Source organism: Trematomus bernacchii, unplaced genomic scaffold (genome assembly GCF_902827165.1).
Source record: "Trematomus bernacchii unplaced genomic scaffold, fTreBer1.1, whole genome shotgun sequence".
NCBI classification, from domain to species: domain Eukaryota; kingdom Metazoa; phylum Chordata; class Actinopteri; order Perciformes; family Nototheniidae; genus Trematomus; species Trematomus bernacchii.
The window spans coordinates 914,867-932,884 of record NW_022987527.1 but is presented as its reverse complement, the minus strand read 5'-3'; the positions used below and the strand labels follow the sequence as shown (position 1 = coordinate 932,884).

General features: G+C 39.5%; 1 protein-coding gene across 7 annotated transcripts; it reads right to left on the bottom strand.

Annotated features, from left to right (window-relative positions):
• Positions 1-1,509: 1,509 nt before the first annotated feature.
• cblc (Cbl proto-oncogene C, E3 ubiquitin protein ligase) lies at positions 1,510-16,473 on the bottom strand. 7 transcript variants are annotated; one of them, XM_034120909.1, is made up of 13 exons: positions 16,263-16,473; positions 15,276-16,036; positions 10,888-11,034; positions 10,638-10,794; positions 9,907-10,028; positions 9,209-9,346; positions 9,028-9,115; positions 8,731-8,862; positions 4,520-4,708; positions 3,921-4,073; positions 3,089-3,147; positions 2,650-2,708; positions 1,510-2,089 (listed from the first exon to the last, which is right to left on the bottom strand). In XM_034120909.1, exons 2-13 carry the CDS (start codon positions 15,647-15,649, stop codon positions 1,956-1,958), a joined length of 1,752 nt encoding a protein of 583 aa, XP_033976800.1. In that variant the 5' UTR covers positions 15,650-16,036; positions 16,263-16,473; the 3' UTR covers positions 1,510-1,955. The 7 variants fall into 7 exon arrangements, with proteins under 7 accessions (XP_033976800.1, XP_033976806.1, XP_033976768.1 ...); XM_034120915.1 differs by having other exon boundaries at positions 4,520-4,705; XM_034120877.1 differs by having other exon boundaries at positions 9,028-9,346; positions 15,276-15,656; positions 15,825-16,036.
• Positions 16,474-18,018: the final 1,545 nt, after the last annotated feature.

Genomic DNA, 18,018 nt, shown 5'->3' with positions numbered 1-18,018 from the left:
GCTGCCACAGCAGCAACAGCTGCCACAGCGGCAACAGCAGCAACAGCTGCCACAGCTGCAACAGCCGCCACAGCGGCAACAGCGGCAACCGCTGCAACAGCCGCAACAGCCGCAACAGCTGCCACAGCGGCAACAGCTGCAACAGCTGCCACGGCGGCAACAGCTGCCACGGCGGCAACAGCTGCAACGGCGGCAACAGCTGCAACACCTGCAACACCTGCTGTTTCACTGGGCTGGAGGGTCTGAGCTATGCTGCTGCACCTACACACACAAAGAGATTGTACTAAAATGTCTGACTCAACTCTTAAATACATTTTAATTTTAATTTAATGATATATATTAACTTCTAGCTAGCCTTTCAAACAAAGGTGTCACTCAAAGCATTACTAATTGCTGCATTGCAATAATAGCTGGAACTGTCATTTATGTGTTCTGCAATAACTTGCTGAATGTCTGCTATGAAAGGGTCTATGAATAGGATTTATTTGGGGTAAGAAATACAAGATGTTAGCAAGGATTATACGATTCACGCCAGCAAGATTTACTTATAAGTAAAAGACATTGTGGACAGACTTTAGGTACAGGTTTATGTATTTGATTTAATACCATTTAAGACAGTTTGATGGTGCTATATCGCTTTGATATACAGTAGAGCAGTGGTTCTCAACTGGTGGGTCGCGGACCCGTTGTGAATGGGTCGCAGATGTGTGAGTGAAGGAAATAACTTTTTTTAAAAGTCAAGCTTTTATTTTGAAGGTCCGATTTTCTAACGCTGTGCATGCAGTAGGCGTTGGACTGGAAGTACCGGAGACCATAAACGGTTTTGAAAACTTCTGTCACGTAGTGATCATCTTCTCAATAAAACATCTTTATTGATATTTTTTCGAGTCTTCTGGCCAATCAGAATCAAGATTGTTGCCGGAAGTCCCCACGGAGAATAACTTTGCTGTAGAACTATACTCTTTATACATCCATGGGTACAACTTCAAATAAAAATGAACACATAATGAAATATGACCCCCGGTTTGATGATTGACAGGTCACAGAACAATGGGAGCTATCTACCCTTATCCACAATTTAAAGTGAGTCACACAGACTATCTCCTCTTTGCTCTTCTCTCTTTGTGGAGTAGCAAGTTCAGCAGTCAGAACAAAGTGAAAAACAAACAATGGCATAACATATTATTAATATGTCGGGTACTAATAGATTTATTTATTTTATTTTCAGAGTGTACCAGAATGCGTAGTGTATATGTTAGTATTTCTAAAAATCTCCTGGGGGACAATCCCCCCCAGACCCCCCTGCTGGGGTTGGGTTTTCAGCATGTCTGCCTTTTTATGTTATACAGTTCAGCTTTGATTCCATCATCTCATAAACCTTATTTAAAAGCATTATTTTGTTCTGTGAAGGGATATATGCACTGTACTTCACTTTAATTAATAATTAATGCTGAAAAGCGTATATATTACAGCACGATCTTTTGTTGAATAGATTTGAGTGGTTCAAAATTTCGGGTCGCGATTTATTGACAAAGGAAAAAGTGGGTCCTGAGGCCTGACCAGTTGAGAACCACTGCAGTAGAGGGTTTAAAAGCTGTTATAAGGAACATATTCATGGTATGGGTTAAACAGTGAGGTAGCACATTTCTCTCTCCAGACATGTGATTGCTCCCTTCCTTTTTCAAAAGTGTTAGGGTTATAATTATAATGTCAAGAATTTCAATCATTTCCATTATTTAAGGGGGGCTCATAAAATGTTTTAATTATAAAGAATAAGTGCTGACCCTACTGCTGTTGAACAGTAGGAGGCCTCAGTGAGATATCTTCCTGTCAGTCCCACCCACTCATTACAGCTAAACATGACACCAGAAACTATTTTTACTTTCACTGAGGGCTGATTTTCAGGTATTTCTCGCTTTGAGTTAGAGTCTTTATCTTGCAAAGGTGCTCTTCTGTCAGGACGACATTCTTCTCGTCATCTCTTCCAGGTCACATTTGTCTTCTCTGAGCCCCGCTCTCCGTTCCTCCCTCTCTTTGTGTCTTTGTCTCTGTTTCACTGGGCTGGAGGGGCCGAGCCATGCTGCTGCACCTACACACAAAAAGAGATTGTACTAAAATATCTGACTCAACTCTTAAATACATTTTCATTTTAAATTAATGATATATATTAACTTCTAGCTAGCCTTTCAAACAAAGGTTTCACTCAAAGCATTACTAATTGCTGCATTGCAATAATAGCTGGAACTGTCATTTCTGTGTTCTGCAATAACTTGCTGAATGTCTGCTATGAAAGGGTCTATGAATAGGATTTATTTGGGGTAAGAAATACAAGATGTTAGCAAGGATTATACGATTCAGGCCAGCAAGATTTACTTATAAGTAAAATACATTGTGGACAGACTTTTGCGAGTGAAGGAAATACTCATTTGCATGAAATAACAGAATGAGACACATCCATGAAAAATGTAATCATTTTGTGCAACAGGGAAGACTTGACATTTATGTATTGCTCTGTGAAAGGGAACCATAGACTTATCATGACATTTTACAGTTTTTGAGACACATAATGTTTCAAGTGGAGAATAATCTCATATATAGTTTCAAAGACTGTATGTGCACAACACAAGGTTATAAAATGCCATAACTTACTGTCGACAGCCCTCTGAGAGGAAGATGTGGACTTTGCTTCTGTGAGATATTCAGCACTGCTTAAAACAGAACAATACTAATCAGAAATATATACAAATAAACACAATGCAATATTACTTAAACAAAGGCATGACAACCAAAATCTCAAATGCAAAAAATCATTGCATCTGCACACTTTGCAACGCTGATTCCCTCATAGATAATTGGACGAGATTTTCCCAGAAGCTCCAGATAAAGCTACATCTCAAGATCACTATCTCAGTATCACAAGTCACTCTGTACAGTTTTGACTGCATGCTCACAATGTGTCTCCTGAAGGCTTCTTGTATACATTTAACAACTGAATTTCCCCACGGGGATTCATAAAGGTCCATCTTATCTTATCTTATCTTAACCACATGCCCCCCCCCTTTTATTAAACTTAAACTTTTTGTGTCACCTGTTCTTCTTTTTCTCTTGTTTGTGTCTTCTACGTGCTCCATTGCCACTTTGAGCCGGCTGAAGAGAGGAAACACACAAAGATAACGCAGCCTTCAGCTACTACTGGGTATCAAGCATACATTTATTATAAAATCTTTAATGCAATTCAAATTACAGACTTTTCTTTAAAAAGAGGACATATTATTCAAATGTTCAGGTTCATACGTGTATTTTGTGCCTCTACTGTGACATATCTCCATGCTTTAATGTTCAAAAAGGTATTTATTTTTCTCATACTGCCTGTGCTGCAGCAGCTCTTTTCACCCTCTGTCTGAAACCAGTGCCCAGTCTGCTCTGATTGGTTAGCTGGCCGGCTTTTTTGCGACCGCTTAGAGATGTCCCGCCCATTAGCCTATCGCATACAATGTGTTGGAGCTCTAGTCAATAAAAGAGCGTTACATGGTGATGTAACTATGTTTTTGAAGTAAACAAGGGAGTCCAAGTTTCAGGAGTCCCAAGTGTGTGGGAGAGACACTTCCCTCTGGAGGGAACTTTGGGATTTTATCCTTTGTAGACCATTTACATGCACACAAAGCTATATAACACACTACAGGAAAGGGAGTACACAAAAACGTCTTAGTTACAGTAAGCGGGGTTACTTCAACCTCTGGCTTTCTACACATATTCACACCACCGTTGGTGAGTGGTTTTCAATATTGTGCATTCATTAACATTCATCAGAGTTTGTCTCAGAGGAAGGGAGGCATTTAACACTTCCCATCATAAAACCGTGAAAAAGTAACAGCAACAGCAACAATATGCAAATAGCTCGAGTGTTTGAGGGAACTTACTGAACTTGAGTGGGAGTGTTTTTCCGGGGTCTGGGTTTCTGAGGTCCGCGGTCGGCTGGAGGGAGATGGAGAGAGTGGGGTGGTGAAGTTTTTAGGGGGCAGAGGTGGAACGCTGAGGTGGGACCGGGGAACTTGGTAATCCGAACTTGAGAACTGTTGAAAGAAAATGTTGGCAGTCGGTGAGTGAGTTAATCGTTTTATATTTCAGTGGAGAGCATTACTTTAAAGTGACAAGAGATTTTAAAGTGGGAATGAAGATGTATGTTGCAAACGTGGAGCCTCAATTTTAAGAAAAAGTGCTGCTAAATCACTTTAGCTTTCTTTATTTCTCTCATACTGCCTGTACTGCAGCACCTCTTTTCACCCTATGTCTTAAACCAGAGCCCAGTCTGCTCTGATTGGTTAGCTGGCCAGCTCTGTTGTGATTGGTCAACCGCTTAGAGATGTCTCACCCCTTAGCCTATCAAGTGTGGGAGAGAAAGTCCCTCTGGAGGGAACTTGGGGATTTTAGCCTTTGCAGACCATTAACATGCACACAAACCTATATCAAACACTACAGGAAACCCTAAAAGCATGGGCACCAAAGTGCCTTCACTCACCTTCTTCAGGGCAGCCATTTCCTTTAGCACCAGTTCAATGTCCTCATGGTCCTCCTCCTCCTCCTCCTGGTCCTCCTCACCCTCCTCCCCCCACTGACCGCTGCCTGGTAGGAAGGGCTCCACGAGGATGGACTCAGTTCCTCTGATATCGCAGCGACAGTACGGGCAGGTCTGGCCAGCCGACTTCTGCTAGATAGTCAGGTCATGGGGCAGAGTATTGGAAACACAAAATGAATGTATAGCCATTGTCTAAAGAGCTTTGTGTCTTTTCAAAGAAAGAAGCCACCAGTTTTTCAAAAGATAAAGGAGGTGGAAAATACCAGGTTCAACTGACTCTGTACATTGCGGTTTTACACAAATGTAAACCAGATCAAGATGTACCATTGTGACATTTTAACTTTTAGCACACAGGCTTTGTGCCTGTCCAGGTCTTATGTGGAACTGAAATGCAGACTGTCAATGTTTGTAGTTGACAAGACTTCTCAGATTGCCCGTATATTATGTTTTACCTGCAATAGTTATCTGGCTTATTTTTGTTTTGTTAGGCCACATTACTTTGAAGATCTTATAAGATAACTTGGTACCACTTTACAATAAGACTACCCTTATAAAGGATTCATAAAGGGTTTATAATTAGGTTGTAAACACTTTATTAATCATTAAGAACCATTTATAAACCAGTTCTAACATAGTTTCCATACATCAACACAGGCTCACTATTTGGCAAGATGACTAAGCCTTATATTGGCTACTTAGCGAGAATCAACTCAGTGAACAACAGATACCAAGGATGCTAGCTGATGAAGGAGACGAAGTAAGCTAGGTAGCCAATATAAGACTTGGCAGTACAGATAAATGTGGGCTCACTATTTGGCAAGCAACCGGTCACAGTTGCCCTGTTTATCTCATGTCATGTCACATATAGAAATGTGTTTTTATGTGATTGTAGTTATTACATGTACAGCACTTTGGCCCGACCAAAAATCGCTTTTAAATGTGCTTTATAAATAAACCTTGATTTGATTTGATTTGATGTCTTATAAAAGCTTATTAATGATTTATAAAGTATTCACAACCTAATTAATAAATGAATTACAAACTATTCGTAAACCCTTTATAAGGGTAGTGTTATTGTAAAGTGGTACCGATAACTTTAGTACTCTTTGGGAATATTTTTGTATTCAGCTGCAAGTGTTGCAGATGCCTTTTAGTATATGCAGACTAACAGTCAAACTCTTAGTATCTTCAGAGTTTGACTGCCTTTGAAGGTGATCGTATTGTGTTGTAAACTGTGTGTCGATAAGGAAGTTTGGTTGACCACAAACTACACTTACAACTTTTCCATTGTGGTCTGACATCCACGAAGCATATCTAATTTTCTTGTCTTGCCTGCCGGTCTCTCTTTCTCCCTTCACCCTCGTACACACACGCTTTCTCAAAGTGAATGTGACCAACACAGTTTGAGGAGGATGTGAGCCGGTGCTCAAACAGGAAGTCCTCTGCCAAATGTCAGGACATGCTGCTCTGCACTTTTGCAAAGACTTAAACACCTCCAGAACAGATGGGAGGGTACAGGCTGGTAGACTGAAACTAATAATAGAAGAGCATGGAAATCTTTAAATATGAATGGCATCCATTATTGATACTAATGGTTTATTTTCACAGCTCTTTTCTTTTCCACTGTTACACCAAGGTCTGTGCTTTGTCGTTATTAAAGTTTTTGCTTATGCAATGCATTGGTTTAGGAGGCTTTTAGTGTGGAGTCCACGTCTCTATCTGTGGCCTGACAGAACTGGAGAGTTGACACATTTGTGGATGCATCTTGACCTAATTCACAAGCAAAGTTGTACGGAATATTTCTGAAAATGTTGTCTTGTGTCAATAAGGCTGACAGATGCAATGTCACTTCAATGTAAAAATTAAAGTTGGATAAAGGAGTGTTTGAACATCCTTATGTCCTTATGTGTAATAGCTCCATTGATACACAAACATAGGCTATCCAAGGCTATTTCTGATTACTTTTTCTTTAATCGAGGAATGTTTTTGCACAAATGATTGTTTCAGCAATTAAATTATGTTTTATGAAAAGATACTGAGGAACTTGTCATGGTATTGATTTGTGAGGGTTATCTTATACAACAGAGGATGTGAAAATCCTTGCCTGTCGACTTTTGACATTAACCCCAAACCACATTCAAATAACCAGAATTGTTGCTGCATGGTGAGGCTTCAACCAACAACCAAACCATGGGACTGCTGATATGTCAGTTCGGCAAACAAAAATAAATCTTGTTTTGTCATCCCGACTGTTTCACACCACTGAACACAGACAACAGTTCCGTTAATAACCTGCCTCGCCTCAGGGCGTCTCAACATTAGCACAGGTTTTAAATTATCTACAGTAGGCCAGTGGTTCACAACCTTTTTGGTCTGAATTACATTCACTGCCCCTTCAGATGGACTTGTTTACCCCGTTATACAGTAGATTCCCAATGTATGTTTTCAAATGTATAACACTACTCCTTATATAAAAGTTGATATTGTTTTCTCATACAATTGAACTGGTAATAATAAGGTTGGCTTGGTCAACAATCATACTGCTAATACTTAGCTGAATTACTGCATTACTTAAACTTTAACCTTTTATCCATTAGATTAGGTTAGGTTGGAATAGTTATATTTGTATAGTTATATTCTTTATTGACTCCAAATCTGGATTTTTTCAGAGCAGAACAGCATCTAAATAAGACATTGCACATGGCATACATTATATATTTCATATATAAACAAACAATACATAATAGAAATAGAAAAATATATCCTAAAGAGTATCTATGGATGACACAATATAAAACAAAGTATCAGATTGAAAACCCTGTATTAGGCTGCAGCCACACAAGGACGATAACGGTCATATCCGCTACAGTTCTCTATCAGATAGATGGTTCGGCCACACGAGGCCGACATGGAAACACAGAAAACGATAACGATAACGGGTCCCAAGGTGGGTAGATCTGCGAACGAAACGCTCTGGGGGGGCAAACGGCTCTGTGTTTACGCCTATACGATCATTTCCTGATAACGTTGAAGCAATAGCCCCGCCTCTCCCCACCTCTCCTGCTCAGAGATCAGCTGCTGGGCTGTCAGGAGAGGGGGAGGAAAAGAGAGGCTCCGTTTTTTATTCTTATATTATTATATAGAGTCGTTATCAATTTGTTTTAAAGCTCAATAAATAACAAAGAAGACCTCTGACCGGCACTTTTCTAATTTTGTCCGGAAGATTTAAACTTTAACGGACATGTTGACCGGCAAAAAAACTGAAACTCTGCCGCACGGTTCCCTCGTCCCTTGGAAGAGGCGGAGAGGTGGGTGTTTTTCATCTGCTGGTGGACTACCGGAGAGATTTACAGCAGGAGCAAACGCTTGCCTCGGGGAGGGAGAAAAAGAGCCAGAGCGTCCACAGCGGAGAATAAACAGAAGGGCAACCATGGCAACCATGCGCGGGAAGTCTTCTTCGCTGCTTTTGTGGCAGGAGTACAGCGCCACTTACAGGCCCGGCATATGTACTACAGCGTCTCCAGTGCTTTCGAGCGGTCTCGTGTGAACGGACACGTTTCTGGTGCCTATTCCGTGTGGACGGAAGACTTTTTTGATATCGATTTCGGTCCGTTTGCGTTATCGTCCTTGTGTGGCTCCAGCCTAAGACTCACCCACTACTACTAAATAAACTATAAACATAGGATAAATGCTAAATATAAAATATAATCAATAAACAAACAAAGCATACATAGCCTACTTATATCACTTGTATCTAACCATTTGGAAATTACTTTTAAATATTGAATTCTACCATTTACTTGAGGCTGTTTAAACGAAACATCGTCATATCACATATTTTTCAATGTCAGGTTCAACTTGATATTATTGTTCAACTAACCTAATATAGTTGTGTGAAAGTTGTTGACATAATACACTTATTTAAAGTCAACATTTCAGTTTTTTCAGTGCACATGTATAACTGCAACATAAGGTGTTGACTGTTGAGGTGGTACAGCTGACTAAATCTGTGGTTGTTCTTTAAATCGAATGATGTCTATTTTTTCAAACTAGTTTAGCTCAATTGTTCAATTGCATGTGGCCCCTGGCAACAGCAGAGGTGTTCAGGGCTGTAAATGACTCTAGTGAATGAGTAAGTGGAGGGGGGTTCCTACCTGCCAGCCTGTGAGGCAGTGTTGGCACAGGAGATGTCCACAGGGCTGGATACGAGTGTCCTTATCCCTCTCTGTGCAGATCTTACACAGCTGGAAGGTGCTGCCGATGTCACAGTAAATCTCATACTGCTCCTGTCGGGCGATAATGTACCGTTTGAGATGTGTAGACATGAAATACAAGACAAAATAATAAGACAACATCTCGGGATACGATCTATGTTTTGTCTCGGTTAAAGCCTTGGGATGTTGTTGACAGTCTGATGAATGGGTAAAGAGGTATGAAGTTCATCCACTTACTTCTGAAACTTTGACTTTGCCCCTGTGGGCCGGCTCACACAAGCTTGTCAGGTCGGGGTTCACATCTCGGCCATCTGGGTACAGGTAGCTGCAGGCACACAAACACACAGCACTAAGGAGAAAAAAGAGACAAACAGAGACAAAAATAAACCAGAGAGCTGTGTGTGTTTTTTTCTCGAACCATCCTTCCTTGAAGCCCTGAATGAGTGCCTGGTAGAGAGGTGTATTCTGGGGGATGGTCTGGACGATGCCCCCTTCACTGGTCACATGACCAATAGCCCACTGACCCATTCTTGTGCAGCTCAGGCGGAAGATATAGCTAGGAGGGAAAGAGATCCTGTTAATCCAATGTGTTTATATGTACACATTAAAGTTCCCAGATAAGCATTTAAACCATTTAAGTCTCTGGCAAAAAGTTGTTGCTTCAGTCTAAATGTATTTGTGCAATCAATTACATATTTTGAAGTGCTGTGCATGGTATCGGAACTGCCTACTGACCCATAAACTGTGAAATAAGTAAACAATAAACAATCCTATGTGTCCCCTTTAAAGCAGTTTTGGACACACGTATTGTCATGGAGCTATACTTAACAACATGTTTGACTCATAGACAGAAAGCTGGAAAGTTTTAGTTTGTTATGCTGAAAAACATCTGGTAAAAACTGAAGAAGAAAATAAAATACATACATTCAACAATTAATAATAAACATTCTTTCCAGAGACTTAAATATAGTGCTTTGGTTCAATGTTGCTTTGGACCTTATTGCTAACAACTGAGATGAATCCTCAGTAGTATTTAGAGTTTTGAGATATGTGTGATATAATATAGGTCCTGTAGGAAGTGCATCAGTCAGAGTTTGTTGCTGTGCTGGTCCTCACCTCCCAGGTCTGTGCAGGTAGTGTTCCAGACGAGCTATAACCTGGTCATAGGTGAGGAAGGCCATGTAGCCGGGGTGAGTCACTGCTAGCTGGTTCCAGTTCCTTATGAGTGACCTCCACGGCTAAAAATGAGAGCAGACGTAGGATGTTCATTATGATTCATGTTTAAAGAAGTAGTAAACACTTTGGTAAAATATGCTTTATCGCTGTCTTGGTAAGAGTTGCTCTAGATGAGAGGATACCAATCGATTGTCGATATCCCTTTGGACAGAGTAGTTTCCCCCTCCTTCCATTCTTTATGCTAAGCTAAGCTAACCGGCTATACTGTAGCTTCAAATTGAAAGTACAAATATACGAAAGGTATCCATCTTCTTATCTCACTCTTTGAAAGAAACCTACTGAGCGTATTAAGCAAAATGTCTAACTATTCCTTTTAAAGAGGGAATATTATTATCATTTCAGGTTCATAGGCCTATGTGTATTTTGTGCCTCAACTGTGACATGTTTTTCACACTCTGTCACACTGATTGGTTAGCTGGCCGGCTCTGTTGTGATTGGTCAACAGGGGGGGCAGAGTGTGTGGGAGAGAAAACTCAGAGGGATTTTAGCCTTTGCACACCATTTACATGCACTAAAACCTATATAACACACTACAGGAAAGGGTAAACCCCAACAAGATAATAGGGCCTCTTTAATCTATGAGTTTATGACTTTTGGAAAATTCACCTTACCTGAAACAGTCTGGTGAAGATGTCGAACTCAAACACAGAGATGTAGTCATTACAGGTGAGATCTATAGTTGATTTCAGAGCCATGGACTCCATCCCTTCCTCAAACGCATGCACACTCTGCAGCTGCTCTTTGAAGCTATTCCACTGCACAAAACACCTGTCAGAACACATTGTTAACATGTAGCAAAAAATAAAAACACAATGAAAATACAATAAAAGTTATCTTGTTAGGAACATTCCTAATACTCACTTGTTTCCGAATGAGTGCATCCAAAACTCCTTTGCCTCTGGCTTAGTCACCCTGTAGGTGTCACCCTGATAACTGCCCCCTGGAAATATGGCCCTCAGCTCCCAGAGCATGTGACTGAACAGCAAGGACAGTTTGGTCAAGTTCCTCCTGAGAAAGAAAAACAAAACAGACTTTCAGTTGTGTAGTCAGATATAGAAATAGGCTTTGCTTGGACATCACATTTCCTTTTTCTTATGCTCTCTTATACAAACATGTAAAACCATCTTGTGAGGCAATAACTACGTCTCCTTAAACTTATAACCCTTAACTCACACACTTTCTTTTAATATTCTTGCATCTAAAAGTGTCAAAGGCACTAGGATTAAGATTCAGAATAAGGACATATCTGCGGAAACTTTTTAATAAAGTGTCACTACCTTAAAGGTTCGTTTTTGTGCATTTGTCACCAATGTAGGTGTGTAAAGTTAAAGGTGTCAGGGCAGGCAGGCTTGTTTTGCTATGGCAACTGTGGCTATAAATAAATGGTGTATAAATGTAAAGAAATAACATAAAATAAATTCTACCACCAGCTTTTTTCAGGGGGACATAGCTCTAATTGTTAAACACTGGATACTGTACTGCTTCTTTTGAGTTAAATCAAACACTGCTGATACTTTCCGCAGATAAACGCACACCAGGTAGTCCAGCTAGCAAACAGGATGCTCTGCAGCTTGCTTGTCTGTAAATACCACAGAATGTTCCAGTGGCCAAAGTGTCACTTCTTTATAAGAATGTACTGTACCCTCTTTCAAGACACTATTTGTTGACAATTTCTTTTTTTTTAAACACACATCTGTCTACAAACATGTCGCTTGGTGCAGTCTCTCATAAAAAACTGAATTAAACTATGTAAATGCTACATTTAATTGACATTGTATGCACTGTAACAACAGCTTACTCCCATCTTTAACACTTTTTTTATCATGCAAAACATAAACAGGTAAAAATATATCAGTTGTCTTTGAAGTATCTTGAAAGATCTTTTTCCGAACATGTTTTACGTAAGACCCGAATGCGTGTTTCAGGAGAGGATTAACAGACTCCACTATATTTATTTTACTTTTCTAATGAAAATGCAGTTAAAATTGTACAATAGGAAATATTCTAATACCTGAATAAAGTATATTACAATGCAAGTAAATCCCATCCATTGAATTTGACCCCAACTTCTCATTTTCATCTCACCATATCTGCACTTTCGTAATTATTTTTGAATGTGTCTTTGTAAATATGTTCAGCAGATGTGTCCAGGCAGCCAGTAATTATAAAATGGGCATTCTCTTAAGAGGATGGTGGTTAAAAACGTTTCAACTCGATGAGAAAAATGTATAAGGTGTTGAGGAGAAGGGGAGAAGCGTGGGAGGAAATGTGTTATTAGTCACGTCTCTCGGTCAGTCTGGCCCCTCGTATAAATGTCATGAAAAAAAGATGGTCGGTAAATGTACTGCAAACACTCCAGTGCACGTGTTATTTTTAGATTAAAGAGTAAAATATGTTGTGAAGCAATGGCGACGCTCTATAGCTTAATTCTCGGATGGGTTGGTTTTCTGTGCTGTAATTGTTTCTTTATTTTAATATTTGAAATATCGCTTGATCACCTGAAGAAGCTCAATGTTAAATGCGTTTTAAGCTTCCGATCTTTCAAATCTTATACAGAAAGAGAGAATAACTTTTAAAGATCTTTGAGGCGCGTTTAAGTCGAGCTCTCTGCAGCCGATGGAAGTCTTTACAGAAGAATCTCAAGCTAAATAAAAATAGTTGTGTAAAACATTCACACATCAGTAATGGCCTATTTATCTATTTTCAGACTTGCACAATATGATGATATGATGAGAAAAATGTATTCAAAACTTCAAGACCAAGAACATAAAGCTGTGTCTGAGTGACCCTCAAATTCATGCTCACATTTTTGTAATTAAAAACAAATCCTGCAACCTAATATCTATCCGGATCTTTAATCAGTGATTATATTCTAACAATGGAAATGACATATTAAAAACCACACCCTAACCACGATGAGTAAGATATTCAATCCTAATGAAATATTTGTTTGTGTAAAAATTACCCAAATATGAAGTGCTCTTAGGGGCATAGCCGGTTTAATCAATGTGTATTTGTGTAAATATACACATTTTATCATTCATAGTTACAAAAACTGGTTTATTCATTAATATACTGATACATATGTGTGTTGTTTTTGATTAAAGTTTAAGCTATATGTTGAACAGAGTTTGCATATTTGCATGTGTTTCATAAATTCCAGTCAGATGATGTCAAAACCATCAGTGTGTCACGCACAATAATCCACCAGCCGCTCAAACCTTCTACTGTCTGTTTCTGTCGCCTCCTCCATCAGGCTGATCTCAGTTCTGTTTTAACCTTAACATACTGCCTGAGTCTGTGGCATAACATGCTGAAAAGTGGGTTGCTTTAAAAAAAGACAAAAGAAGATATTGACTCAATTTGCCGTAATTCAAAAGCCACATTACACATCACACAATGTGAATTTGTCACATGACCGCTCATGCAGACCTTGCTGTGGTAATAGGCCATCTGCTGCGTGCACAATGACGCAATATAAATAAAGATAGATAGATGGATAGCTCAGCATGTCTTTATCTGAGTAAAATGTAGAAAAGAGAGGTCCTATATTTAGCAGTAACAGTAGCAGAGGATATATGTGTACCTTGTGGATATTAATGTATGGAAACAAACAGAAAAGTGTGTTTAAGCCCGGCTGCCTTTCTCCCAAACTGCTCACAAACTGATGTTGCTTTTGCCAAGTTTCCGTACATTAGCATCACAAAGATTCAGGTTTGGCTCTTTTTCTGCTGCCGTTATTAGTAGTCTCAACAGGAGCAGCAGATGCAGCACAAACTTTAAATAAAGAAGTCACTCTTTTTAAGCTGTTCCAAAATATCCACTTTGGCCAAACCGCAAATTTACTGAAAGTGGTATTTTTCTTTCTCTTTTGGCACACAACAAAGTCTATATTTTACATGTGGGAACGGGGGAGTTATTTTATTAAACTATATATTGTAGCGATGGTGTAAAGCGGCCATACGAGTTTGTTTGATTTAGTATAAGGACGGGTCATAGCCTCTATCGTAGCTGTCAAGTATTAACTTATGACTCCTTTAGTCGAGCAAATACAGAAAACTATTTATGGATTTTCATACTTTTTAAAGACCACGAGCACTAAGCCCTGGTCCCATGGTCCTGGATAAGGATTTGATGGATGTACGAACTATTGCTGACCCCAGAGTCAGTTTATTTGTCTTAAATCTTACATCAAGATCTGGTTACAGAGAGGAATACATCTAAAAAAAGATGATTTTTTTTTCAGTTTGAGAACATGATTAAATTAGGGGGGGGGGGGGAAATGGCGACCACTACACGAGGCCGTCCTTAAATGGCGGGTTACCTCGAATGGTAATTGGCCTTGCTCAGTGAAATGTTTTAATTCAAAAGAAAGGTTTCCTTGTTACTCTGGATAATGGAGATAGTCCAATACATTTCTTGATTTGCAGGGACACTGCTTGTGTTTAATATTTTTAAATCATATTTGAATGCTATGATCGCTGCTTTTATCCCAACTGTCTTTTGTAGTACATAATGTGGCGTCCAATTTTTTTGCCATTTGAATTTGCCTGACTGAACCTTGAGATACAAAAATAATACAAATTATATTCAAGTTTCGATATATTTTTTGATATCAATATATGTTTATTTGAATATGGAGATAATTTGTTAGATTAATAAAGTTATCATTTAGTATACGGCCTCTTGGTTAACTCTGGCGCATTTAAAGCAATGTCTTATAACGTGCATTGTCCCTTTTCAAATAAAAATAAATAATGAAGTGTCCAGAAATAAATCAAAACTGGTCATCACAAGTCCTGGGAGCCCGAGATTATGTCTTTAGGTGTCTTATTTTTTATGACCATGAGACTAAAAATCAAAGATATTCAATTGACAATTAAACAGAACACAGAAAGAAAAGCCAATTATAGCATTTAAGAAACTAGAAGCAGCACCTGTTGCCATTTTCTATAAAATAAATGGCTGAAATTATTAATTAATTGTCAAAAAAACTGCTGTTCTATCAAGCAGCTTTTTCTTTGATTTGTACACCAAGAGGAAAAAACATGTGACTGCCTCTCATAAAGGATTGATTGATTGACTTATTTGAATCTATGTTAAAAAAGACAGAGAACAAAGGACAAAGTAATGAATGAATAAATTAAGCATTTGAATAAAAGGATTCATAAAAACCTTTTTTTTTTTATGTATTGCATTTCAGGTAAAATAACACTTTCTTTCTTGTGTGTAGATGTCGGCCCTCTTACCTGCAGCTGGACGTGTCCTCGAACATCTTGTCCCGTCCCTCTTTGAACAGCAGCAGCGCCCGGTCCGTCTTATCCAGCAGGTTTCGGATGTGGACCCTCAGGTATTTGGCCTCGTCCCCTCGGGGTGCCTGGCCCCCCGGCCCCCTGGGGCCTCTGTAGGGCTCCCAGACCTGAGTCAGCAGTGTTGTCGTCTCAGAGACCAGCTCTGGCAGGTATGGTGGACTGTTCCTCAGGCCCAGCCGGGGGTTAGTGCATAGTTCGCCCAGTTTATGAAGTCTTTTTAGGGTCTTGTCCAGCAGCCGCCTGTCTCCACTGGTAGGAGTCTGGGAGCTAGATTTGGGGCTCAGGGAAGCTCCAGAACCTGCTGCCGCCATCTTTCCTCTGTTGTGAAGTGATGTGAATCAACCTTAAATGTCAGTCTGTCTCCATGTAAGGAGGCGTGACGATAAATAATAATGGTCTATTGAATGTGTTTAAGAGCAAAAATAGGAGCAGTTATCATCCAGACTCAAGTGTTTGAGTGTCTCTGCTGGTATTTAATGTCCTTACGGTGATTTGTGTGAGGTCCCAGCTTCTTTGGATAAGCAGACATCTTAGCCTCTTCAAACAGCATCCATCTTTGATCCATAAAATAATCCAATAGCATTACATGACCCAACGATGGCTAGCCCGCACAATTATAGCATCTCTAAAAATGCACTTCAATCTTAGCATTTCCTCCAGAAATAGCCCATTTTTAGACTCTTTCTCCTGTGTCAGATCTTCAGAAAAACACAAGAAAATACAAGTCCTGTTATATAGAGGCTGCTTTTTAAAGGTTTTTCACAACATCAACAGTTCAACAAAAGACACCAAGCATAAAGAAGTGAACTGACTGCAAAGGAAGGGAGTGACACTGATACTCAACCGTTCTACCAACAACTACCATCCTGACTCTCTCCACCCTCTCACTTTCAGCCCCCCTCACCCTCTCTATAGCATACTTACCAATATTCATGCTCACATCTCAGAGGCAGAGCACTCCCACAATGTCAGGGTCAACAGAACAGACACATCTACTCACAACACCGCGGAAAACATGTCCTCTGTCATTGGCTGAAACTTTGCTGCTTCTTCTTTGTCTCTCTTTCTTTCTTCTGTCACCCCCCCCCCCCCCTCTCTTTCGTTCTCGCTCTTTCTGTTCTTGGTGCACCCTTTGAATGGTTTCCTGGTTGCAGCCAGCTAAACAGGTTTACTTTCTTTGCTCTATTGCTTGAGCAGGAAAGCAACAAGAGAGAGCAAGAGAGAGAGATGGGAGTGGTGAAGACCGAGAGGAGTGACCTCAAAATTTAACATGAAAGCAGTGTGCAAGACCTGAGTTAAACTTAGTATCCAGACAGGTAGCCTTCTCACTAACCGACAGGATGCCTGCAATCAAAGCAAAGGTCAAACTTAAAGGTCAACAACAACAGTTGTGTTATAAGAACAATCCTCTTCACCTGACAACTGGCAGGGAACGATGTTTACTGTGTCATTTGAAGGATTTATTTGGCATGTCACCATATATTTTCTGCAGAAGTGGTTTATCAGTACATTGACTACTTTGGTTTAAACTCAAATATTTCAAAAACCATTCGATTAATTTCTGTGTAATTGTGTATGGACTTCCCAAGAGGAAGAACCCTAATACTTTGCTCTGGATTTGGATGCCATTCAATTTAACAGGGAGCCGTGTGGCGCAGTGGCTTAATGCGCTGATCTTCGAATCAGAGGATAGCAAGTTCGAGTCCCACTGCAGTCAGCATGTCGTTGTGTCCCTGGGCAAGACACTTCAAATTGCTCCTGTGGGGATTGCCCACAGTATTGAGTATGTAAGTCGCTTTGGATAACAGCATCTAACAAGTTACATGTAATGTAATGTGTCCCCCTCAGAATGAGTTGTTATTGTTTAGAGTCACTACTCTTGCTTTATCGCCACCATCAGGCCAAAATGTTAACTTTTACAAAATGTGTTGTTTTTGGTCATCTTCCTAAAAAACCTCTGATATTCCCATCAGTCTTGACTGTAGCCTGCTTTGTGTTTGGTGCCTGTCTGTAAATGTTAGAATTCTAATACATAAACAATACCCAAACATATCCCAATCGCAATGATAGAAAACACAAAATAGAAGAAAACTGTCACATTTAAAGAGCCCTAATGAGGAAATGTGGTCGTTGTTTGGCAAAAAAAGTAAAACAATTCACAAATGATCTAAACTGTTGATTTACACATGAGACATTTTACTGAATTAGTTAGCATGCTAAATTACCAAACTGCATTACAATGGTAACACATGTGAACATATTAGCTGTTAGCCTGCTGAGGCAAGCTTTAACAATAATAAAGCTTTATTTGTATAGCACTTTTCATACATTGGGTGCAGCTCAAGTACTCCAACAACATGACATCACAAATCAAATTAAAACATTAGGGACAGCTGTGTCTCTATACCGTTTGTATGGTCTACGTCTACGATGTGCAGCCACAGCACAGCTTGCATGGATGAATCATGGGCTGTATACAGTACATATATTGTTAAAACTAATTTGATTTTGTTCCATTAATCATTGGAAGTTATATTGAAGTGACTGTTATTTTGTATATATTGATTGTTGTGTTTTATCTTAATGAGTGCATATGTGTAAATGTGTCTGTTGAGTGTATATAGGATATACATATTTTATACATATTTGTATACATATTTGTATATTTGTATTATTGTAT

Excerpts from the sequence above, each read along its gene's own strand:
- cblc (XM_034120877.1), bottom strand. The coding sequence starts at position 15,649 with ATGGCGGCAGCAGGTTCTGGAGCTTCCCTGAGCCCCAAATCTAGCTCC. Across the intron at positions 9,347-9,906 it reads TACCTGCACAGACCTGGGAG|CTATATCTTCCGCCTGAGCT; the intron begins GTGAGGACCAGC and ends TTTCCCTCCTAG. Across the intron at positions 4,709-8,730 it reads ACTGCCTCACAGGCTGGCAG|CAGAAGTCGGCTGGCCAGAC; the intron begins GTAGGAACCCCC and ends CTGACTATCTAG.